This window comes from Oncorhynchus clarkii, chromosome 20 (assembly GCF_045791955.1).
Source record: "Oncorhynchus clarkii lewisi isolate Uvic-CL-2024 chromosome 20, UVic_Ocla_1.0, whole genome shotgun sequence".
Lineage (NCBI taxonomy): Eukaryota > Metazoa > Chordata > Actinopteri > Salmoniformes > Salmonidae > Oncorhynchus > Oncorhynchus clarkii.
In genome coordinates this window covers 32,783,718-32,808,703 of record NC_092166.1, presented here as the reverse complement: position 1 = coordinate 32,808,703, position 24,986 = coordinate 32,783,718, and the positions used below count along the sequence as shown (strand labels likewise).

At 43.7% G+C, this 24,986-nt stretch overlaps 1 protein-coding gene across 1 annotated transcript; it reads right to left on the bottom strand.

Annotated features, from left to right (window-relative positions):
- Window positions 1-585: 585 nt before the first annotated feature.
- On the bottom strand, window positions 586-23,969 carry LOC139376259 (matrix metalloproteinase-14-like). Its single transcript, XM_071118601.1, has 10 exons — window positions 23,229-23,969; window positions 10,096-10,244; window positions 9,790-9,912; window positions 9,078-9,385; window positions 8,502-8,663; window positions 8,162-8,328; window positions 6,067-6,205; window positions 5,371-5,521; window positions 2,486-2,601; window positions 586-2,293 (listed from the first exon to the last, which is right to left on the bottom strand). The coding sequence occupies exons 1-10, from the start codon at window positions 23,325-23,327 to the stop codon at window positions 1,914-1,916; spliced, it is 1,794 nt and encodes a 597-aa protein (XP_070974702.1). The 5' UTR covers window positions 23,328-23,969; the 3' UTR covers window positions 586-1,913.
- Between the last annotated feature and the right edge of the window lie 1,017 nt (window positions 23,970-24,986).

The following is a 24,986-nucleotide window of genomic DNA, read 5'->3' as shown; positions in this document are numbered from 1 at the left end:
TGACAGGAAACGCCTTAGCCTGTTGATTTGAACCTGCTTCATTGGCTCATATAACACACATATAGCGCACGCACGCACGCACGCACGCACGCACGCACGCACGCACACACACACACACACACACACACACACACACACACACACACACACACACACACACACACACACACACAATAGCCAACATGTTTTTCTGCTGTGAATGCCAAAGGGTTTACACAATCCTCTTCATTCCTGGTTTCACTTAATCCTTGGACACAGCCTTTATTTTCCAACCCAGTTTCAGGCCTGCCAGTTTCCAAGCACCAATGGAGCTTTTGGGGAGCAAGAACCCTGGAGGTAAAGGAAGAGTGAGTATGGGACCAGTTGCGGTCTGATAATAAGGTGGATAAGGAAGTGCTATGTGGACAGTTTGTTAAGAGGTAATTGGTGAATGCAATACCAAGGTGATATTGAGCTTCAGTTAGGATTTTACTTGCTTTTGTTTTTACAATGTCGTTTGTTAATGTGCCTATGAGTGTGAGTGTGTGCGTGCACGTGACTGACCACTTAGCTCTGAAAACCCAAATAAATAACAGATATAGCTCGAACTTTTCAAAACATTTTATTTGAAAGAAAAGTGTAAAAGTGAAAAAGACAGGCACAATCTCATTCAAATAGTTCCGATAGTTATCATTATTATCATAAAAATTAATAGAATTATTATTGTTTTTACTACTAGTAAACCCTCTCATCCCTGAAAAATTTAAAAAAACAGCACCATGAATTGAGAACTGTAAACAAGTGCATTGACAAAAAGGAGTCATTTCCATATCTTCAATTTATTGCATTGAGACGGAAAAACAATCAAGTTTCAAAAATAATATCCCCATCCCATTCACTTTCCCCCAAAATGAATATAAAATTAAGGCCACTTTCAAAATGTAGTTCCCTGTCCAGCAGGACATTTAATGACAATGTACACAAACACATTCTATACATGGAGAACAACAATAACAATAGTAATAGACATAATAATAATGACAACATCCTGGATAATAATAATCATAATAATAATAATCATTAAAACACTGCATGACATAAAGGAATATTAATGACACAGACAAATTGCTCAGCTTTCAAATTAGTGTTATATATGCTTCAAAGGGACACTGTAGGTGTATAATTTGGCATTTTTTTATGTTCAATACTGGCTCTCTGAAATATATGATATTTCATATATATATATGAGATATGAAATTATGGTAAGGATGGACTGGGGGCGCGCATTGACTGCAGCACTTTTTGTGTTTCATTGAGTGTTTAGTGAATAGACTTATCTGATATATACCCCCTCTCTTTAGACAGTTCATAGTTCATGTGATAGAACTGAGATATAGGAGACAACGCTTAATGGGTCAAAGGCTTTGACAGAATCTAGCGTCATGTACTATCATGGAGCAGAACATCCACATGACATGAAATGATGCTGATTGCATTCTTTAACACAGTCGACACTAAAATGGGCAGATTTAATTATGTTCAAAGCTGAAATTCGCAAGGACACAAACACTGACAACACCCACAAAAAAAAAGGACATTTAAAAAGGCTAAACAAACAGCGAAGAGCTGGAGTCAACAACCACAGAAAGAACGAGAGAGAAAGGAGGGAAGAGAAGAGGGGACAGAAATGGCAGAAAAGAGTGGGAGTGGAAGAGAAAAAGGAATCTCCTCCATGTTTAAGTTGGTAGTGGTAGGAATATTTTAGCTATAGCTAACAAGTATATCTTGGCTCTGGCTAACCCTCATTCAAGGTCCACAGACTTCTCTTTTTATCTCCACTATTATTACTCTCTATTTGCTCTCTTCTCTCCCCTACAGCCCCTCTCAACTCATCAACCTCCTCTCTCTCCTCCCTTTCTCTCCTCTCCTCCCCTCTACACCTTGTCCAGTAGGGAGCGTTGGCAGTACAGGAGACGGCGTGGGGTGCCATACCTGCGGAAGAACAGCAGTGCCCCCAGAGTGAGGATCACACACACCAACAGCATGAGGGGAACCACCACTGCCGCCGCACCCGCCCCTCCGCCAGATCCTCCTTCCTCCTCCACCTCGATGATGATTACTTCTGTCTCATCTCTATCCTCCTCTCTGTCTTCCCGGTCATGTCCTCCACCCCCCCTTCCTCCGTCGGTTTTGGGGTCCTCCTCTGGACAACCCATCCAGTCTTTAAGAGCAGACTTGGGGAATCCAGGCTCAACACGAAGCTTCTGGTTGTTGAACTTCCAATACTTATTGGCTTTGTAGAAGTAGGTGTGTCCTGAGAGCCAAAAACAGTAGGGAGATAAAGATGTAAAATAAGAAATACAAAGTTGGGATAACTTTATCCATTGAGAAAACACACACACACAAAAAAAACATTTGTTTTCTTTAGATTAGGACATAAAAAAAGACTCACGCTGCACGCTTGCATGCACCCATGCACAGACACAAAAACACACGGGACGGTTACCTTGGTCTCTGCTCATGAAGCCAGCTTTAATATTGTCTGGGACGCCCTGCCACACATTGATTGGTTTGGGGTATTCAGGGTCCACAGAGCGTGAGTCCTCATTGTAACGATAGTACCTAACATGGGGAGAGACAGACATGTTTCAGTTTAACATGAGTGCATCTGCATATCTCCAAACCTCTGGTCTGTGCTGACACACACCTACAGGTCTATTGTTCATCCAAAGATGTGGCTGCTCAGCTGGTGTGGTCTGAGTTATGAGATGTAAGCTTGGTGGGCCAGTGAAAGACAAAGCCTCCCGGAGACAGAATTATGTTCTGGTTCTTTTTAGCGAAGCCTCTTAATGAACTAAGTTCAGCAGGATAACCAATGTGCAATGAATAGTATAATTGTAGCATTTCTGTGATTCTCATCGCTGGTTTTGACATCTTTAACTCAAATGTCAGCGACCTCTTACGAGCAAAAGTGGCAGTACTTATTTGGGGAATTAGCAAGCATCTTTTGGCCGAATAGCAATTCATGACAGAGAAATACGATGTCCCCTTTCAGTCAGTCAACTTCAGTACAACCTACTATGGGGAGTCGCATGCTCGCGACTTCGATTGAAGGATCCACAATCACACCCGACAATGAAATCCATGCCTCGCTGGAAGCCCCGCCTTGGTCAGGTGATAAGCGTGAGGCTTGGATTCATTCCCCCAATTATTTCGCTCTTCCCCTCAGTGTGGACAGGAGCAATTCACGCAACTAAAACAAACAATAGGAAAATGAGACTATCTGACATTGCACCAACTAAACTGTCCCATAGCGGTAGAGCGTGCTCACCCCGCGGACGTTGGGTGGAGAAGTTCATACTTGTTCTCACAAGTTTCCTAATCAAAAACAAATAGTTCTTCTTCAATTTGCTATCGCAATGAGTGAGATGGAGAAGGAAGCCACCGAGACGACGATGGCTAAGCCGGGTTCGGGGTTGAGATCATGCCCCCCCAGGCATACGGTTATAGTATTTCGCTAAAAGATACTAGGATTACCGATGGCGACTTTCCTTTCTCAAATGCTGGTACCTCGGCTGGGACCAAGGTGCAGGAAGTCGAGAGAGACTTGGGGCTGTGGTCAGAACAGGTGGAACTAGCATCCCACAGGGAGATAGTGTCATGGCTGCTTACATATGTGGCCCATGTTCAGATGACGACTTGGTGTCTCTGGACGGCTCCAGGGATTCCGCGGGTAACAAAGAGAACTTAGTTCTGGGACAGCCAACTCCTCACGCTACGGGAGTAGCGGTGGTATCCAGCGCATCGTTCATAGAACTGTGCCGCAGGGCGCCTATACGTTTGGAGGTGAAGTGGGCGTGTTCACCCCCGCAGCAGAAGTCATGAAGGTTCGGTGGGAAGCACCACCTACCCCTTTTTCTGGATTTCATCGAAGAATTGACAACAACCTAGTCCAACCCGCATTCAGCTAAGCTGATGCTGCATGGGTGTGCCCCCTTCATGGATCGGGAAGGGCTGGAGGGGACAGGGCTGGTGCACACGCCTCAGGTGGATGGCAAGCTAGCTGGCTAACCTATCCCCATTGACTAACTAGGGTGTGGCTAATGAAAATCCTACGCTCTAAGCACTGTAGCTTTTCGGATGCTCAGCTGGAGAAGGTGTATAGGACAGAGGGGGTGGCTGCCCGTTCACTGTTGTCTATTACTATGCTGCAGGTCTACCAGGCCGAGATGCTGGAGGAGGCGAGGCATGGCTTTGGCCCCAGGTGAGCCCCACGCAGAGCTCCTGGATGATATCCGTGTTACGGTCTACTTCATTCTGCATGTGTCCCGGAGCACAGTTCTAGCGCCCGGGAAGAGAATGGGAGCTACTGTGGAGGCACAGTGTCATCTTTGGCTGACGTTCTCGCAGGTGCCGGAGAGGGACAGACAGATGTACCTCAATGAACTGATTTCTCCTACAGGGTTGTTCGGTTCGGCCCTAGAGGATATGCAGGCCCGGTTCGAGGCCAAAAAGAAGCAGGAAGAGGCGTTGCACGTTTTTCTCCCTTGGAGGTTAATTCGGGATGCCGGAGGGGGAGCCTTCCGGAAGGCTGGCAGGCGGAGCTCCTTCAGCTAAGCAGGCTGTGCCGGGGGCCGAGACCAGCAACAGGTCAGACCGTTCTGGTTCCCAGGCACAATGCCAGTCTGCCTGACACAAGCGTCACCCCACTTCCAGAGGCGAGGTAAGAGATGGTTCTGCTGGAAGGTGACAGCCCCCATGCACCTAGCTTGGGGATGGCACGAGATCGTCCTCACTTACCAGCCTCCCCAAAAACCTGTGGTCACAACAGTACCACTAAGTGGCACTGCAAATTTGGGTACATCACGGATGGACGAACCCTCGAACCCAGAGTGGACCGGGCTTCAGGCAAATGTTTGCACCTAAACACATTTTTTCAACCCCATTGTTTTTGGGTATTCCACATGTGAGTTCAATAAAACAGGTCGCTCCACATTCAGACACAAGGTTGTCAAGAGTGGTGGAGATAGAAAAATATATATATTTCTCCAAGTCCATGAGGCCTCAGATGATGCTTTATGGGAGACTCGCTGCCTCCTCTGACTAATGGCGCTCATGCGCAGTGTCGCCCTGGGTAATGCGAACAATGATGTTGGGGTACAGGCTATAACTCATTCTACATGATTGTAGATTCTTCAACCAAATTTGCAAGAGTGCGACTACCCATAGTATGTTATATCTCGTTTCCCTCCTTCAGGGAACAATAGTTAATGTCATAATGTTACGTTTTCAACATTCTTTGGTTTAGTGTTTTTACATTTCCACTCCACTCAGTCATGTCATGTTGATGTATTCAAACACACAGAGACATTCAGATGTAAAGAGACTTACTTGTTTCCCCTGAAGAAGTATGTCTTGCCGGTGGGGGTGTAGAAGAGGGCGGCATCTATTTTGTCTTTGGGTAGACCACTGCCCATCTCCTTTAGAGACTTGGGATAACCATCCTCCAGAATAGATTCCTTGAAAACCCAGTGCCTGTCTCCTACACAGAGAGAGATAGAATCTGAATGAGTGGCTTTCCTCAGTAAGAATTACAATGTCTTCTATATGTCTATATATCTTCTTCATGGATACTCTTACTGACAGATGTGGCTGCTTCACGTGATGTATTGTTGTCTCTACCTTCTTGCCTTTGTCTGTGCCCAAAAATGTTTGTACCATGCTTTGTGCTTCTACCATGCTGTGCTGCTGCCATGTTGTGCTGCTACCGTGCTCTTGTCATGTAGTGTTGCTATCATGCTGTGTTGATATGTGTCGCTGCCATGGTATTTTGATGCCTTTAGGTCTCTCTTTATGTAGTGTTGTGGTGTCTCTCCTCTCATGATGTGGGTTTTGTACAATATATATAGATGTTTTAAATCCCAGCCCCCGTCCCCGCAGGAGGCCTTTTGCCTTTTGGTAGGCTGTCATTGTAAATAAGAATTTGTTCTTAACTGACATGCCTAGTTAAATAAATGTTCAAATAAAGGTCTATAGAATAGTATTATGCAGGGGTGGTAATAGAGTAAAGAGTAAGGACAGATTTACCCTTGAAAAATACAAAGTTCCCATCATCCCTTTCATAAGCAGCATTGATGTTTGATGGCAGGCCTCTCCAGAAATGGCCTATTGGCATTGGGTATCCGTCCAGAACTGCGTTGTTACGGACTCTCCAGAACCACTTATCCTAGAGGAGAGAGAGACATGGATAATACCTGTACAAACTAAATATATATATATATATATATATATATATATATATATATATATATATATATATACAGTACCAGTCAAAAGTTTGGAAAGGGTTTTTCTTCATTTGTACTATTTTCTACATTGTAGAATAATAGTGAGACATCAAAACTATGAAATAACACATATGGAATAATGTAGTAACCAAAAAAATGTTAAACAAATCAAAATATATTTTATATTCTTCAAAGATAACACCATTTGCCTTGATGACAGCTTTGCACACTCTTGGCATTCTCTCAACTAGCTTAAACTGGAATGCTTTTCCAACAGTCTTGAAGGAGTTCCCACATATGCTGAGCACTTGTTGACTGCTTTTCTTTCACTCTGGGTTCCCACGCACCCCAAACCATCTCAATTGGGTTGAGGTCGGGTGATTGTGGAGGCCAGGTCATCTGATGCAGCACTCCATCTCTCTCCTTCTTGGTCAAATAGCCCTTACACAGCCTGGATGTGTGTTGGGTCATTGACCTGTCGAAAAACAAATGATAGTCCCACTAAACGCGAACTAGATGGGATGGCGTATCGCTGCAGAATGCTGTGGTAGCCATGCTGGTTAAGTGTGCCTTGAATTCTAAATAAATCACAGACAGAGTCATCAGCAAAGCACCATTACACCTCCTCCTCCATGTTTAATGGTGGGAACCACACATGCAAAGATCAACCGTTCACCTACTCTGCATCTCACAAAGATACAGTGGTTGGAACCAAAAATCTCAAATTTGAACTCTTCAGACCAAAGGAAAGATTTCCACTGGTCTGATGTCCATTGCTCGTGTTTCTTGGCCCAAGCAAGTCTCGTCTTCTTATTGGTGTCCTTTAGTAGTGGTTTCTTTGCAGCAATTCGACCATGAAGGCCTGATTCATGCAGTCCCTTCTGAACAGTTGATGTTGAGATGTGTCTATTACTTGAACTCTGTGAAGCATTTATTTGGGCTACAATTTCTGGCTGGTAACTCTAATGAACTTATCCCCTGCGGCAGAGGTAACTCTGGGTCTTAATTTCTTGTGGCGGTCCTCATGAGAGCCAGTTTCATCATAGCTCTTAATGGTTTTTGCGACTGCACTTGAAGAAACTTTGAAAGTTCTTGAAATGTTCTGCATTGACTGACCTTCATGTCTTAAAGTAATGATGGACTGTCGTTTCTCTTTGCTTATTTGAGCTGTTCTTGTCATAATATGGACTTGGTCTTTTAACAAATTGGACTATCTTCTGTATACCACCCCTACCTTGTCACAACACAACTGATTGGGTCAAACGCATTCAGAAGGAAAGAAATTCCACAAATTACATTTTAACAAGTCACATCAGTTAATTGAAATGCATTCCAGGTGACTACCTCATGACGCTGGTTGAGAGAATGTCAAGAGTGTGCAAAGCTACCAAGGCAAAGGGTGGCTATTTGAAGAATCTCAAATATAAAATATATGAAGATTTGTTAAACACTTTTTTGGTTACTACATGATGTTATTTCATAGTTTTGATGTCTTCACTATTATTATACAATGTATAAAATATAAAAAATCAAGAAAAACCCTGGAATGAGTAGGTGTGTCCAAACTTTTGACTGGTACTGTATATTTAGGCAATAAGGCCAGAGGGGGTGTGGTATATGAACAATATACCACAGCTAAGGGTTGCCTGGACACAGCCCTTAGCCATGGTATATTGGCCATGTACCATAAACCTCCGAGGTGCCTTATTGTAATTATAAACTGCTTACCAACGTAATTAGAACAGTAAAAATAAATGTTTTGTCATACCCGTGGTATACAGTCTGATATACCCCGGCTGTCAGCCAATCATCATTCAGGGCTCGAACCACCCAGTTTATAAATATACATACAACGACAAAGCTCATTTCAGCTATACATATCTGTAATGAAGTACCTTGAAGACAAATATTTCTCCTCGGAGGATGGCGATGGTGTCAAAGTGTCCCTCACAGATGTCAGGGCCAAAGCGAGGGTTGTATGGGGTGTGAGTGGGTTTGGGTGGGTGGTGAGGGGAGCGTGGGGTAGGTGGGGGAGGGCGGGGGCCACCACCTGATCTACCCCCTGCACGGTAGAGGGAGAGAGTAATACATGTAATCCTCTACTACTATCAATACCTAGGCCCTTCATTTTTTTTCGTGATCTGACTCAAATGAACTTTGCGCCCTAGTTATAGCCTAGATACAGTATAACAACCAACAGTAATTATAATGAATTTTCTCTTAGCCTGTGCTCACCATAGATTTGCTGTATTCCCCTGAGGTCATCTTCAGGCAGCTGGAAGTTCTCTGTCTCCATCCACTGGTAGAATGGAGCCATGATGGCAGAGGGGTCGTTGGAGTGCTCCAGACCCAGGGCATGACCCAACTCATGTACCGACACCAGAAACACGTCATTACCTAAGACCAACAGAACTATGTCATCACCATCACATTAAATTGTCCCATTAAATTCAAGCTTGTTATAACAATGGTATGTGTGCGTGTATAGCAAAAGTACTATTCAAATTGAACTGGCTGGGAACTTCTAAAGCATTGACAAGATATCCCTGTGGTAAATAGCAGGCCTCTATCTCACCATCAAAACCAAAAGAAGAAAAAACTGTATATTATGCATTTTCCCCACACAAACACGCCCTGGGGATAAGTTCAAAACACACACGTCGGGGCCTGCTGATGATGTGTTTTTGTGGCCTGCCGCTCACAACCGCCCAGGGAGCATGGCAACTCCCAACAGATTGAATCTGACATCCCGCCAGTGAATTTCCCATCAAAACATTCCTCTCCCTCTTCCAAACACTCGAGGTCACTCACCTGACAGATCACTGTTGCCGACCGTCCAAGGCTCTGCAGAGTCAAAGTGTGTGTCTCCCCCTATGCCGTTACCGGGGAAGTAGGCATGTGCCAAGAAACCCCCCTCGCCGTCAAAGGGACTGGAGTCGCCATGGAAACCCTCACCGAAGAAGAGCATGATGTCAGCAAAGTCCTCCACCTTGTCCCGTATGTGACTGTAGGGGATCTCCCGGAAGCGTAGAGGGGTCACACTCTCCCACACCTTGAAGGCTTTCCTGATAGCGTCATGGGTCTCATACTCCCCCACCTTAGGGGTGTAGTTCTGTATACTAAGAGGGAGAGAGGGAGCCCCGTTAGAGAGAGAAGAGCACAGTTTGTGACAGAAAAATATAGAAATGAAGTGAGTAAAGAGAAGAGACGGGGAAAACAGTGATTCATTTTACCACATAATAAATCACTGGGAAATTTCAGAAAATCTGGCTAAGATTAGTATGACTTTACATGACTTCACCATATGCGTTGTGGCTCTTCTTTTCATTGTTACCCTACAGTTGGACGGATAACTGACCAGAAGGTGAGATCAGTTGGACGGATAACTGACCAGAAGGTGAGATCAGTTGGACGGATAACTTACCAGAAGGTGAGATCAGTTGGACGGATAACTGACCAGAAGGTGAGATCAGTTGGAGGGATAACTTACCAGAAGGTGAGATCAGTTGGAGGGATAACTTACCAGAAGGTGAGATCAGTCTTATCCCATTTCAGGCCCTGGATAGCGTAGCGCTTCTTTCTCAGGTTACTCTTCAGCTCAGTCCCGAACTTGTCTGGAACTCCACAGCGTGGCCGCTTCATTGCCCTGGCAAACACAAGTCAGGGACTAGTCACACAAACCGGCATTTGTTTACAATAACCCTGAATCAGTGATTTCACACAAGTAAGGCCATTTGTTTTTAACGGCCAAGTTATAAGCTCCTGGTCCTACAAACAGGATAGTATGGTCCTGAACTTGCAACAGTTGTTTAGCGTGAGAGGCACTCACTCTACAGTTTTGGGGTCAATGGAGCCAGTGATGGTCAGGCCGTAGAACCTCTGCATGGCTGCGATGGCCGTGGTGATGGAGTGAGGGGAACGGGCAGCGTGTGTCCGCAGGTCACCTGGGGGCAGGTAGCCATACTGCTGCAGCCACACCTAAAACATGGAACAGGAAGAGGCTGTAATGTTAAAACGTCCTGAATGGTTGAAGAATGAATACACCACAGATAAGTCAGAAATAATGTATCCAGGGCCTCCCAGGTGGCGCACTGGTTAAGGGAGCTGTACCGAGGACTCTGCTGTACACAGCGCCAGCTGTGCCATCAGAGCCCTCGGGTTCGCGCCCAGGCTCTGTCGTAACCGGCCGCGACAGGGAGGTCCGTGGGGCGACGCACAATTGGCCTAGCGTCGTCCGGGTTAGGGAGGGCTTGGTCGGTAGGGATGTCCTTGTCTCATCGCGCACCAGCGACTCCTGTGGCGGGCCGGGCGCAGTGTGCGCTAACCAAGGTTGCCAGGTGCACAGTGTTTCCTCCGACACATTGGTGCGGCTGGCTTCCGGGTTGGATGCGCACTGTGTTAAGAAGCAGTGCGGCTGGTTGGGTTGTGTATCGTAGGACGCATGACTTTCAACCTTCGTCTCTCCCGAGCCCGTACGGGAGTTGTAGCGATGAGACAAGATAGTATGCGCACTGCGCATACTACAACAATTGGATACCATGAAATTGGGGAGAAAAAGGGGTATAAATTCAAAAGAAAAAAAGAAGAAAAACAAATAAATACTGTATCCGGGCCTCCCGGGTGGCGCAGTGGTTAAGGGCGCTGTACTGCAGCGCCAGCTGTGCCACCAGAGACCCTGGGTTCGCGCCCAGGCTCTGCTGTAACCGGCCGCGACCGGGAGGTCCGTGGGGCGACGCACAATTGGCACCCCCACAACATGATACTGCCACCCCCGTGCTTCACGGTTGGGATGGTGTTCTTCAGCTTGTCAGCTTCCCCCTTTTTCCTCCAAACATAAAGATGGCCAAACAGTTCTATTTTTGTTTCATCAGACCAGAGGACATTTCTCCAAAAAGTACAATCTTTGTCCACATGTGCAGTTGCAAACCATAGTCTGGCTTTTTTCTGGCGGTTTTGGAGCAGTGGCTTCTTCCTTGCTGAGCAGCCTTTCAGGTTATGCCGATATAGGACTCGTTTTACTGTGGATATAGATACTTTTGAACCTGTTTCCTCCAGCATCTTCACAAGGTCTTTTGCTGTTGTTCTGGAATTGATTTGCACTTCTCGCACCAAAGTACGTTCATCTCTAGGAGACAGAACACGTCTCCTTCCTGAGCGATATGATGGCTGCGTGGTCCCACGGTGTTTATTCTTGCGTATTATTGTTTGTACAGATGAACGTGGTACCTTCAGGCATTTGGAAATTGCTCCCAAGGTTGAACCAGACTTGTGTAGGTCTACCATTTTTGTTCTGAGTACTTGGCTGATTTCCTTTGATTTTCCCATAATGTCAAGCAAAGAGGCACTGAGTTTGAAGTTAGGCCTTGAAATACATCCACAGGTACACCTCCAATAGACTCCAATGTCAGTCCTTGACAATCTTTTTGGCCTTCCTGTGACATCGGGTGGTGTAGGTGTCCTGGAGGGCAGGTAGTTTGCCCCCGGTGATGCGTTGTGCAGACCTCACTACCCTCTGGAGAGCCTTACGGTTGTGGGCGGATCAAGCGGTGATACAGCCCGACAGGATGCTCCCGATTGTGCATCTGTAAAAGTTTGTGAGTGTTTTTGGTGACAAGCCAAATTTCTTCAGCCTCCTGAGGTTGAAGCGCTGCTGCACCTTCTTCACCACGCTGTCTGTGTGGGTGGACCATTTCAGTTTGTCCGTGATGTGTACGCCGAGGAACTTCAAACTTTCCACCTTCTCCACTACTGTCCCGTCGATGTGGATAGGGAGGTGCTCCCTCTGCTGTTTACCGAAGTCCACGATCATCTCCTTTGTTTTGTTGTGTCATGCACAAAGTAGATGTCCTAACCGACTTGCCAAAACTTCAGTTTGTTAACAAGAAATTTGTGGAGTGGTTGTTAAACAAGTTTTAATGACTCCAACCTAAGTGTATGTAAACTTCCGACTTCAACTGAATCTTCCAATTTATGTTTTCATATGTTTTGGCTTGCGTGAGAAGCACAAGGTCCACAGACAGGCGATGGCCATTCCAATGAGTAACTATAAAAGTATTCAAACATAAACAGTACTCTTCAGTGGCTGTGTCCAGATGGATGAAACCAAGGCCAATTTGACTGAAGCTGACACACTGAAACCAAACCAGGACAAAATGGCACCATACAAAGACAGCTCAGATTTCACTCAAGCCCTTGTAGGGAAAAGCCCAAATCTTGGTAGACAAAACTTGTGACAGTGAAACTAAAAACATTCTGTAGGTAAAATTTGAACCTGCATCACTATAGATCTAGACTGGCCTCTTTTTTCCAGGCTTCTCTTTGTGAAGTGTCTGGGGCTACACTAGAGAAGGGGTCGGATGATTACAGTATATATTTGACCTTGCATTTCCCTGGAAGCTCATCAAACTCTGGTGCCTCCCTCTCTTTATCTGTGGCAGATCCAGTGGCTGGGTTCCAAACCTCTCTCATACATTTTCAGCTCTGCCCTTTCTACCCCCCCCCCCCCCAAAAAAAAAACAGGAGTTGGAAATAAGGTAGGTAAACCTGAGACCCACCTATCTGATATTCTCTACTGAACACACCCTGACTTGAACCTTGTCAATAAGCTAGGAAGAAGTGAGCACACACCCAGGAAGTGTTTTTCACAACTTTAAAATATGGATTGTTTGGCTGCATGTTTGACCTGCAACTATTCAGCTCTTTTGTTGCCTTAACAGTGTCAGTGTATTGTGAAACAGCACAGTCAGTCAGTTATTTTACTGAGAACTTCTCTGGGATCCCATACAAACCAAAGTCAAAACCCCTCCCCCCATTCCCGTCTCTCTGTCGTCTTCTCTCCACACTCCTCCTCCCACTCTTTTATCTTACGGAAAACCCAGAGGCCTGAGGGTAAATAATTGTGAACAACCACACCCAGTGCACAGTCAGTACATCGTTAGTGTACAGTTACTGCCTGGTAAGTTATTGTACATGTTCCAGGAACATAATGAATATATGAACAAAAAACAACACTTTTAATTAACTCGTAATTATGTCATTTCAGCATTTTCTTTGTATCAAAATGTACTCCAGTTATATGTCAGCAGTTTCATTATACTGTGTGTGTGGGTGGGGGAAACTCAGTGTATTGTGTGAGTTTTGTAAATGACAGTGACAGTTTTGTAAATCCGTATGAAGGAGTGAGGGGGAGAGAGGTCGATGAGCATCATGAAAGAAAGGGCCGTGGCGAAGTGTGTAATTAATGGGTTGTGATGGTTTAAATATAATGGAGGTGGGAGGACATGTCTGGAGGAAGAGTTTGTTTCAGGACAACTTTCAATTCTATGCATGGTATAAGGCCACAGCAGCTCTTTCTCAGGCCACTATACCTTTTGTTCGTCTTTCATCTGGGTCTTCCATAGTGTATGTCGTTAGACTGCATTTAAAATGGATGTACGTGCAAAAGAGCCATTCAGTAACACTGAACACTTCTTTCAACCATAAGCCTAGTGAGTCCCACTCCTCCCATATATGGTCCCATTGGTGGGTCCATAAAAAAAAAACATCTTTCAAGTGTTTTTCACTACTTCTGACTGTAGCAGTTTTGATCACCGAAGCCTAAAGAGTGGGCAGTTATAGTGGTCCCTTTATTTACTTTAGTTGAGTGAGTCAGACCTAGTATGTAGACTTTTACACAAACAAAGTAACAAACTAATAGGCCTACACATTTTAGAGGTAAGGATGTTCCCTGGCCTTAAAAATGAGAGTTCGAAGGATGTGTGTGCGTGCATGTGCGTGCACTCGCGCCCCTGCATAGAAATAGAGAAAGATGACTGAATTACATTTCAAAGGAGAAGAAAAAACTAAGTCAGTTGCTCCGTTTGCTCTGTGCCAATGGAAATAAAACTCTGGTCGACAGTGAAGGCGCTTTACAGGAAATATGTCTCAGTGTTCCAGATTACTGATCAATTTAGTGTGCTCCAGATTACTGATAAATTTAGTGTGCCCCAGATTACTGATCAATTTAGTGTGCTCCAGATTACTGGTCAATTTAGTGTGCTCCAGATTACTGATCAATTTAGTGTGCTCCAGATTACTGATCAATTTAGTGTGCTCCAGATTACTGATCAATTTAGTGTGCCCCAGATTACTGATCAATTTAGTGTGCCCCAACACACAAACGTAACAGCTGATCATGAGAAAGAAGGCTCATAGCGCATAGCTAAATACACAATATACAATGATCTGGCCCATACAAGACACTTGGTTTAGGAGTGACTGAACACACTATTACAAATCAGAACACACACACACACACACACACACACACACACACACACACACATCATCATCAGAGTCATTAATCATAAATGTGTGTGTCTGGGTGGTGTTGCAACATTATGTGGATGTTATTGATAAGCTTCCCTGACCTCTGACTATTCTCTACCTAAGTGTGTATGGAATTGCCATTGGCTGTCTAAGCAAGCAGTCCTCTAGCCAGCCAACGTCAACAAGATTGAGCAACAGATGAAGTCAAATCTGAAAAACATCCCAATGACGCCAAAGTCCTTTCAGCATTAGCCAATCTGTTTGCATCTCTGTACTTCGTCAAAACAGAGAATGCTCTGCTCAAAAGCAAAAACAAGAAAATGGAGGAGATGGTCAAAGTTTAATCTCCTTCATTATCGTATCATTATCAACAATTGGGTCCAGAGGTTTTTTTAATGAATAGATGACCTATCAAAGGTTATAACTAAGATCCTGAGTATTTCCTGTTCAGGTCATATGGTCAGGAAACTTTCCTGGTCCCTGGGATGTAGGCTGGTGGCCATGTTTGTACCCAGCAGTCCTGCTTGCGGAAGTGTACTATGCATTTGTGACCTATGATTAACATCCTGTCCCACTGGGTATAGCCTAATTGCACCATTCATAAACCTAAACTGTTGTGTTCCCAAATTGCATTATCACAATTACTTATTTTCTCTTCCTTCTTGTGGGTATGACCTCCTTCCCTCTAATTATCTCTCTCCTTCCTGTTGCCTTCCGTCATTTCCCACTCATTCACATTTCCATCAGACTGGTTCCCTCTTTATACTGGCTGACCCTCCGCCTTCCTCCACCTTCCTGTGTCATTCGCTTTGTGTATTGTCAGGCTGTAGGCGTATTGCCACAGTGAGACCAATACAAGGTGTTGTCAAGCAAAGAGGAAATCCTCTGCCCACTTTCTCGCTTTCCCTGAGGCCACAAAATATGACCTACCTACCTTCCATGCTCTGTCTGGCACTATGGTCTTTTACCAGCTAATTGGCTATTACACAGACCTGCAGATCTGGATTTACTGTTATTTTAGGGTATTATCTCTCTCTCTCAATACTAGTGAGCGTACTGGTGCAAAGATTATGGCCAAACGTCACTCAAATTACCAGTAGTATTATATTTGGTTTGTTGGTGAGTTACCCCAAATGTAGAACAGAAACAGTGAAAAGCTGTCAATTGGAACAGCGTTGTTAGACTATAGCGTTCCAAAAGTCTGATGGCACTGGCGCCCAAATAACATATGGCCTATATCCGTGGACATCTTAGGTCATACCGGTAGGCTATAAACCAGACTAGCTCAATTGCCAATTTTTCAGCCTCTGTGTATCACAGAAACACTTTAAATTAATAACACACACATGTTTATAATAAAGTCGCTATGGGTGAAATTTATAAAAAAAATATCTGTCCAAACATACAAAAACGTCTATTTTGAAACATACATTTTGACTATAAATGTGTGGCCAGCTCTAGGATGAGTCTTGGTGGTTCCAAACTTCTTCCATTTAAGAATGATGGAGACCACTGTGTTCTTGAGGACCTTCAATGCTGCAGAAATGTTTTGGTACCCGTCATCACATCTGTGCCTCGACACAATCCGGTCTCGGAGCTCTACGGATAATTCCTTCAACCTCATGGCTTGGTTTTGGCTCTGACATGCACTGTCAACTGTGGGACCGTATATAGACAGGTGTGTACCTTTCCAAATCATGTCCAATCATTTGAATTTACCACAGGTGGACTCCAATCAAGTTGTAGAAACATCTCAAAGATGATCAATGGAAACAGGATGCACCTGAGCTCAATTTCGAGTTTCATGGCAAAGAGTCTGAATACTTAGGTAAATAAGTTATTTCTGGGGTTTTTAAATATAAAATATATTTTAAAAAAAACAGTTTTTTATTTTGTTATTATGGGGATTGTGTGTAGATTGATGAGGATTTTTATTTTATTGAATAAATTTTAGAATAAGGGTGTAACGTAACAAAATGTGGAAAGGGGAAGGGGTCTGAATACTTTCCGAACGCACTGTAGGCAGTCAACGTTCAAATTCATCCCAAAGGTGTTCAATGGCAATCTCAACAAACAATTTCTGTATGGACCTCACTTTTTGCACGGGGGAATTGTCATACTGAAAAAGGAAAACCGTTGCCACAAAGTTGTCATACTGAAAACTTCCCCAAACTGTTGCCACAAAGTTGGAAGCACAGAATCATCTAGAATGCTGTAGCGGTAAGATTTCCCTTCACTGGAAATAAGGGACTTAGCCCTGTTGGAATCGGCTAATAGCCCGAACCTTGAAAAACAGCCCCAGACCAATATTCCTCATCCACCAAACTTTACAGTTGGCACTATGCATTCGGGCAGGTAGTGTTTTCCTGGCATCCACCAAACCCATATTAATCCGTTGTACTGCCAGATGGTGAAGTGTGATTCATCACTCCTGAGAACCCGTTTCCACGGCTCCAGAGTCAAATGGCAGTGAGCTTTACACCACTCCAGCTGACGCTTGGCATTGTGCATGGTGATTTCATGAAGCTCCCGACGAACAGTTCTTGTGCTGACATTGATTCCAGAAGCAGTCCCGTTCTGTGAGCTTGTGTGGCCTACCACTTCGCGGCTGAGACGTTGTTGCTTCTAGACTTTTCCACTTCACATTAAGAGCACTTGCAGTTGACCGGGGCAGCTCTAGCAGGCCAGAAATTTTAAGAACTGACTTGTTGGAAAGGTGGCATCCTATGGCGGTGCCACATTGAAAGTCACTGAGCTCTTCAGTAAGGCCATTCAGTTTTGTGACAAAGTAGGTGTGGTATACAGATGATAGCACTATTTAGTAAAATACCAAGTCCATATTATGGCAAGAACAACTCAAATAAGCAAAGAGAAACGACAGTCCATCGTTACTTTAAGACATGAAGGTCAGTCAATGCAGAACATTTCAAGAACTTTCAAAGTATCTTCAAGTGCAGTCGCAAAAATCATCAAGTGCTGTGATGAAACTGGCTCTTATGAGGACCGCCAAAGGAAAGGAAGACCCAGAGTTACCTCTGCTGCAGAGGATAAGTTCATTAGTTACCAGCCTCAGAAATTGCAGCCCAAATAAATGCTTCACAAAGTTCAAGGAACAGACACATCTCAACATTAATTGTTCAGAGGAGACTGTGTGAATCAGGCCTTCATTGTCGAATTGCTGCAAAGAAACCACTACTAAAAGACACCAATAAGAAGAAGAGACATGCTTGGGCCAAGAAATATGAGCAATGGACATTAGACCAGTGGAAATCTGTCCTTTGGTCTGAAGAGTCCAAATTTTAGATTTTTGGTTCCAACCATGCTTCATGTGAGACGCAGAGTAGGTGAACAGATGATCTCTGCATGTGTGGTTCCCACCATGAAGCATGGAGGAGGAGGTGTGATAGTGTGGGGGTGCTTTGCTGGCGACACTGTCTGTGATTTATTTAGAATTCAAGGCACACTTAACCAGCATGGCTACCACAGCATTCTGCAGCGACACGCCATCCCATCTGGTATGTGCTTAGTGGGACTATCATTTGTTTTTCAACAGGACAATGACCCACATCACACCGCCAGGCTTTGTAAGGGCTATTTGATCAAGAAGGAGAGTGATGGAGTGCTGCATCAGATGACATGGCATCCACAATCACCCGATCTCAAACCAATTAAGATGGTTTGGGATGAGTTGGACCGCAGAGTGAAGGAAAATCAGCCAACATGTGGTCAGCATATGTGGGAACTCCTTCAAGACGGTTGGAAAAGCATTCATCATGAAGCTGGTTGAGAGAATGCCAAGAGTGTGCAAAGATGTCATCAAAGCAAATGGTGGCCACTTTGAAGAGCCTAAAATTACTACTACATGATTCCATGTGTTATTTCATAGTTTTGATGTCTTCGCTATTATTCTACAATGTAGAAAATAGTAAAAATTATGACAAATCCTTAAATGAGTAGGTGTGTCCAAACTTTTGACTGGTACTGTATAGTGTATGTGCTTATTTTGCGGAATGTAAACCATTTGACTGTTACAAAAATAAGTGTTAATGGACGACAGACTGTCTCTTTGCAATCATTAACAATTTGGCACTTTAAAGCTTTGCACTTTTAAGGTTAACAGTAGGGCCTATTGCTTTATATCAGGTAAGAGCATCACAATGCATAGTTTCAGAGGATATTGCCCCTCTAACTATTCAAAAATTGATTGCTGTGTTCAAATGGGCAGCAGGTAGCTTATCGAGCGTTGTGCTAGTAATCTGAAAGGTTGCAAGTTCAATTCCAGGAGGTGAAAAATATGTCGATATGCCCTTGAGCAGGGCACATAACCCCAATCGCTCCAGGGTAGCCGTTAACTCTGATGAATCTGGCAATAAGCCAACAATCCCTGTTATTTCTCTTCGAAGTGACCTCCCAAGAGTTGTGTAAGGCGCCTTGCACGCTCAGGTCCCATGCCAGCATGAGCAACAGCAGTCGGGTATTCCCTCTATCCGGAGTGCCATTCCTCGACCATGACACCCGCAAAGTAAAGAAAGGCCCGGTTTAAAAATATATATAATTGTTTAAAGAGCCATTTTCATTGATGAAAGCTGCGCATTCTTTACTTGCTTCTAAAGTAAAAAACGGATTTATCTGTCTAAATGGCAACTTGTTGACTGACATGATTGTTACGTGGAGTGGAACAGGGAAACCCAAAAGCAGACTCAGACAAGAAGACAGGAATGAAGTAACGAAGCTATTTATTGAAACACAGGGGGAAGATGGAGTGCAGGCCAGGGGAAGCTCGGGTGGGTTGAGGCTGGAGTGAGAGTGGTTGGGACAGGGTAAGCAGGTCCGGAGTGGAATCCAAGGGAGCAGTAGAGTGGGGGAGTCAAGAGCGGAGTAGCAGGATGAGGAGACGTGGGACTGGAGACAGGGACCAGAGTCAGAGCGGGCAAAACTGTAGCGGAGAGGAAAACCGTGTCAGGAAAGGAAAACAGGATCTAAATAGTAACAAATGGCTAGAAACGTAGACGGACTGAGCAGAGATTACGATCTGGCAGTGTGGAAGTGGCAGGACTTAGTATTTGTAGAGGTCTTAATTATGGAACAGGTTGCAGCTGGTGGGGATCTGCTCTGACTGCAGCACACCTGTCTCCGCCCACACAATCACACACAGAGAGAGAGATAGGGAGAGTGGGAGAGCACTGGGGGAGTTGCGGCGGGTCAAGTAGACACAGGATGAGCAGTAGAGGGTGTGGCAGGAGCAGATGTAACAATTATCAGCGCTTCAGTTCCCTCTGAGAGACCTAAAAGCCTACTTTCTGCTAAATTGACAGTCTAATCTAGGTCAGGGAGGGGCAACTTTGATGGAGGTGGGGGCCACAAAAAAATCTAAACTCATCATGAGGGACTGCAGTGACTTACGGGTCTGCATACCCACATCCATACCCCCACACGCAGTCTGAGTCGGCCCTAGCCTTTTTTGGGGCCCTAAGCAAAATTTAGTTCTGGTTTAGGTATGTTAATCCCCGTTTCTTTCCTTTTGCATCCGTTTAAGAAATGTTTTTCAACAGAATCGGCACAATGAATACACCCCTGTTCACATACAGTTCACTTTCATAGCAGCCACATTCAAACAGCTTGTTGTATGTGTAATTCCTTCTAGCATATATCTACGCACTCTCCTCCTCTCACTTTTCCCCTTTTATTGTGGACTTCATTGCACAACACATCAGCTGTCTGTGACAACTCAAAAAAGCATTTCCAAGCCATACCTTCATATATAATGAGCACTAAGCGCTACACACAGCCTACATTGTTGTCATGTCATAGTCAACTTAGTTACTAGAACTAACGTGTTAGTAAACCCACTACAATCATGCAGTACAGTGTAGTCAGCAACAAGCAGTTCAGCAGTTACGCCGGTGGGCCCCGGTGGCAGTACATTTATAAAACCAAAAGCTTACCTTGCCTTGGAAGAGTTCCAGTGTTGAATAGCCATAGTCAGCTAGCTAACATAGCATCCCTCTCTATTTGAGCCAGGTGTTTGAGTAGGTGAAACTAGCTAGCTTCATTCGATGCTAGCTAAGTAACTGACAGTGAGAAAAATATACACTACGAAATATAGATAGCTCTCGCTCTCTCTCTCCTGCTTCTCCAGAAATGTTGGAATAAATAAATTTATTCCGAACTATTCAACTATTGTCTTTCTCTCTCTTTGAGTCAGCTACTCACCACATTTTATACACTTCAGTGCTAGCTAGCTGTAGCTTATGCTTTCAGTACTAGATTCATTCTCTGACCCTTTGATTTGGTGGACAACATATCAGTTCATGCTGCAAAATCTCTGATAGGTTGGAGGACATCCTCCGGACGTTGTCATAATTACTGTGTAAGTCTATGGAAGGGGGTGAGAACCATGAGCCTCCTAGGCTTTGTATTGAAGTCAACGTACCCAGAGGAGGACAGAAGCTAGCTGTCTTCCGACTACACCATGGTGCTACCCTACAGAGTGCTGCTGAGGCTACTAGACCTTCATTGCAAAACAATGTTTTAATCAATGTTTTAATCAAAACAGTGTTTTAATCAATTATTTGGTGACGTGAATATATATTTAGTATAGTTTCATTTAAAAGCACTGGCCGCTAGACTAATTTACCATTCTGAAACATTTCAGCTGACATGGGCTAATTCAGTGACTGTCATTGACTGATATAACAAGAGAAAAACAGCTGATGCACAATCACATTTCAAAATTGCACCTTGTGTATTCTGCTAGTTTCAGTTTTTTTTATTTGGAAAAAGTCCATTTCCCATCCCTGGTGTAGATAAATTATTCTTTCCATTTGCACAGCTGGAAATGCAATTCAGGCCCCTTACAGTATGCTCAGATTACAGTTCAGGCGCCAGCAGTCAGATTAAAAACATCAAAAGGACATTTGACATCTACAGTGATGTTGTCAGAGCTTCATGTGACATGATTTAGCTGACTGTTTTCATAAATGATAGATGTCTATCAGTAGGAGTATGGGGTGCGTTGGGGTTTAACATGATGGTGAATTCCTGTAGTCGAAACAAAGGAACTTCATATCTCTCTGGCTAGGGATACTAACCGCTGGTGAGTCCTCCTCCACTGCTGACCATCAGACTATCATCTCTTCAGACACAGCCCTTCTCTCTGTAAAACTCCCTTCCCCCAGTTCAACCCTAACTCAGGACAGATGTCAACAATTATATTTCCGCATGTCTTTGAAGTTGGGTCCTACCCGCAACTCTAAATCCCTTATCCTTTCAGAAAGTGCCTCTGTACCTGACCACAATACAGAGACCATGGTATTTCTCCCCATTTGCCTTCTTCTCTTTTTATTTTATTTTGCCTCCTCAGCATTTCTAAATGTTGTCATGTGAGCCATCCTCATTGTGGTCTGCGTCCTTTAGCTGAGGTCAGATCCATCCCACATCCCCCCAGTTCTACTGACAGTCTGACATCCCAGACCTGGGAAATTATTTCCTTGCTTTTTGGGGTACAACTTGTTAACCCTAAAAGCGCCAACAAGGGTACATTTCTGAACCCATGAGGTCAGAAATGTAGCAAATTCAAAAACTCGTTACCAACCAAAAACCCCAATTTACCATGATTTCTGTGTTAATATGGAGGAATTCAAAATTATCTATTGTGTATACTAGTGGTGTGTGGCTAAGCTGGCTAAAATGAAAATGTGAACTCAATTGAAAAAAGTTGTGATAAAAGCACCAGATTTGGCACAAAGGTCGATGTATGTACCCCGAAAAGATATAGGCATGGAGCCACCCCAGATTTGGCCCCTGGGAAACATGGCAGCCACTATATATCAAAAATAACTCTTAAATGTAAAGACATATTTAGCTTCCAGTCAATGTCTCTATATCAAGTGGAGAGCCTGATGTTTCAGATGCAGTTGGAACTGAGTTGATAGACTATAGCGTCCCAAAAGTCTGATGGCATATCGCTCATATAGGTTTGACATCTTAGGTCATACCATTAGGCTATAAAAGTGAAATAATTAAAAATATTTAAAAAATATCAGATTAGCTCAATTTCCAATTTCTCAGCTCTGGGTATGACAGAAACACAACACTTTAAATGAATAATACACAAATGTTTATACAAATTGGCTATGGGTGAAATTGATCAAAATATCTGTTCAAAACGTCTATTTTGAATCATCAATGTGGACTATAAATGTGTAAACAGTTTAAAATATATGCTTATTTTGCGTAATTTAAACCATTTACTTACTCAAATGAAAAGTCTTACTGCTTGACAGACCGTGTCTCTCTCTGCAATCATTACCAATTTGTCTCTTTTAAGATAAGAATAAGTTATTTGCGCTTTTGAGGTTAACAGTAGGGCCCATTGCTATATATCAGGTTAAAACATCACAATGCATATTTTTTTTTTTTTTTACATAGTTATTGCCAAGTGGTTAGCCTAGCGTTGTGCCAGTAATCTGAAATGCTACGGGTTCGATTCCGGGAGCCGACACGGTGTAAAATATGTCGCTGTGCCCTTGAGCAAGGCACATAACCCCCATCGCTCCAGGGTAGCCGTTAACTCTGAGGAATCTGGCAACAAACTATCAATCCCTGTTATTTACTTTCGAGTGACCTCCCAAGAGCAGGCTATGACTCACTCACCTCTGGTTTTTGATACTGTGGCGCCGCTCCTTGCACTCTCAGGTCCAATGCCAACACGAGCAACAGCAATTGGGCATATGCCTCTACACGGAGTGCCATTCCTCGACCACGACACCGGCAAAAACGACCAAATAGGTTCTGTTTTCCCTGTATCACTTTTCCTTGATTCTTGAAGTAGCTACACCGGTTGGAAGAACGCTTCCAAATTCAAAATTATGGATCAAAAATATAATTGTTTAAACAGCAATTTGCGTTGATGAAAGCCGGACATTCTTTACTTGTTCTAAAATCAAAACCAGATGTATTTGTAAACAAACTGAGGAGTAAACTTGATTAAAGAGCTGCGAGAGGTTGCATCAATAATTTGGCAACGTTTTAACAGCTCACATTCCACAATAATTATAAACGACAACCTTGTTTCTCTTTGTCGCCGTCTCAGCGTTTTAGGCCTATATATTTATTTGCAGCTTCCCCTAAATGTTTCTTGTGTCGGGATGGTCGGGATGTTTTGATTCTTCTTTCTTCACCCCCTCTCTCTCTGCCACACAGCAACTGCTAGTTTGACAGTCCCGCGAGGCCTTTGCTAGAAAATAGTAAAACCTCCCCCTTCAACATTGGCCCTTCCCTTCTGCTTTTGCATGAAGGGGTATGGTCAACTTTTTAGCTCATGACCTTGGCAGAGATGTATGGCTGTCTTCTGCTAGGGAAAATGGTGCTCAGTCAGCCTCTGTAAGCCTACCTCTGAGTAATCACATGATAAAGGAGTTATTACGAGTTAATAAGCATATCACCAACACTGTCTACAGTCACACATCAGGTCATTCCATAAAAGTATCAATACATGAGATAAATGTTTATGTATTTCAAGTATTATGCAAATAGGTATATCAATGAATACGACTCACATTCTTTGTGAAATGTTCGTAGGTAGCATGGTCTGGGGACATGCTCAAATGTTCTGTGATAGAAGATCGTTGCTCTCAGATAATGACACAGTTCTCATCAGGCAGTCATACGCAATGGTAGGTAGTATGGGCCGTTGATATTTGTTAAGGAATGAGGGTAGAGGGGTCACCTCAGCCTCACCCTCATTGGGGTCGAAACAACCAGATGCATCCGGGTTTCAGGAGAAATGGAAAGAGAGCCTGCAACAAGAGTTCCGCTTTTGGACGTTAAAAAGATTCTCCAGTGATGTTGTATACTTATTAGCTAGTAGTTCTGAAAGTAGCATTCACAAGTCAAAAGTCATTTTGGTCCCCGAAAATGGAAAACTATGTCACATATATTCAGATGTGTGCACCACGTCATTGCTCTTTCTCTCTCTCTCTCTCTCTCTCTCGCTCTCTCTCTCTCTCTGCTCTGTGCACATTTTGCTTGCTGTTACTCACATGGCGAGGGGCTGTACCTCCTCGACTGGAACTAGAATTGTGTGGGAGGAAAATGTAGGAGAAATGGCGCTGCACAGATTCCAATAAACAGTCGTTTGCGTAGCTAATTGAGGTAAAACAGAAATGCTCATAGATTATGCATGTATGAACTACATATTGACAAATTTTTTTAAAGTACCTTATAATAAAATACTCTTGTTTGAGTCATAAAAGTGCATTGAAATTGATTAGGAACTGTGCACACTTTGGAGAGGTGTGTGGCCACTTGGAGACACCAGTTTTTTGTCTTATGTTGCACCTACCCCACTTTTACAGGAATATTCTTATCATGTTACTGAATGTATGCAGAGTACTTTCAGATTTCGTTGTC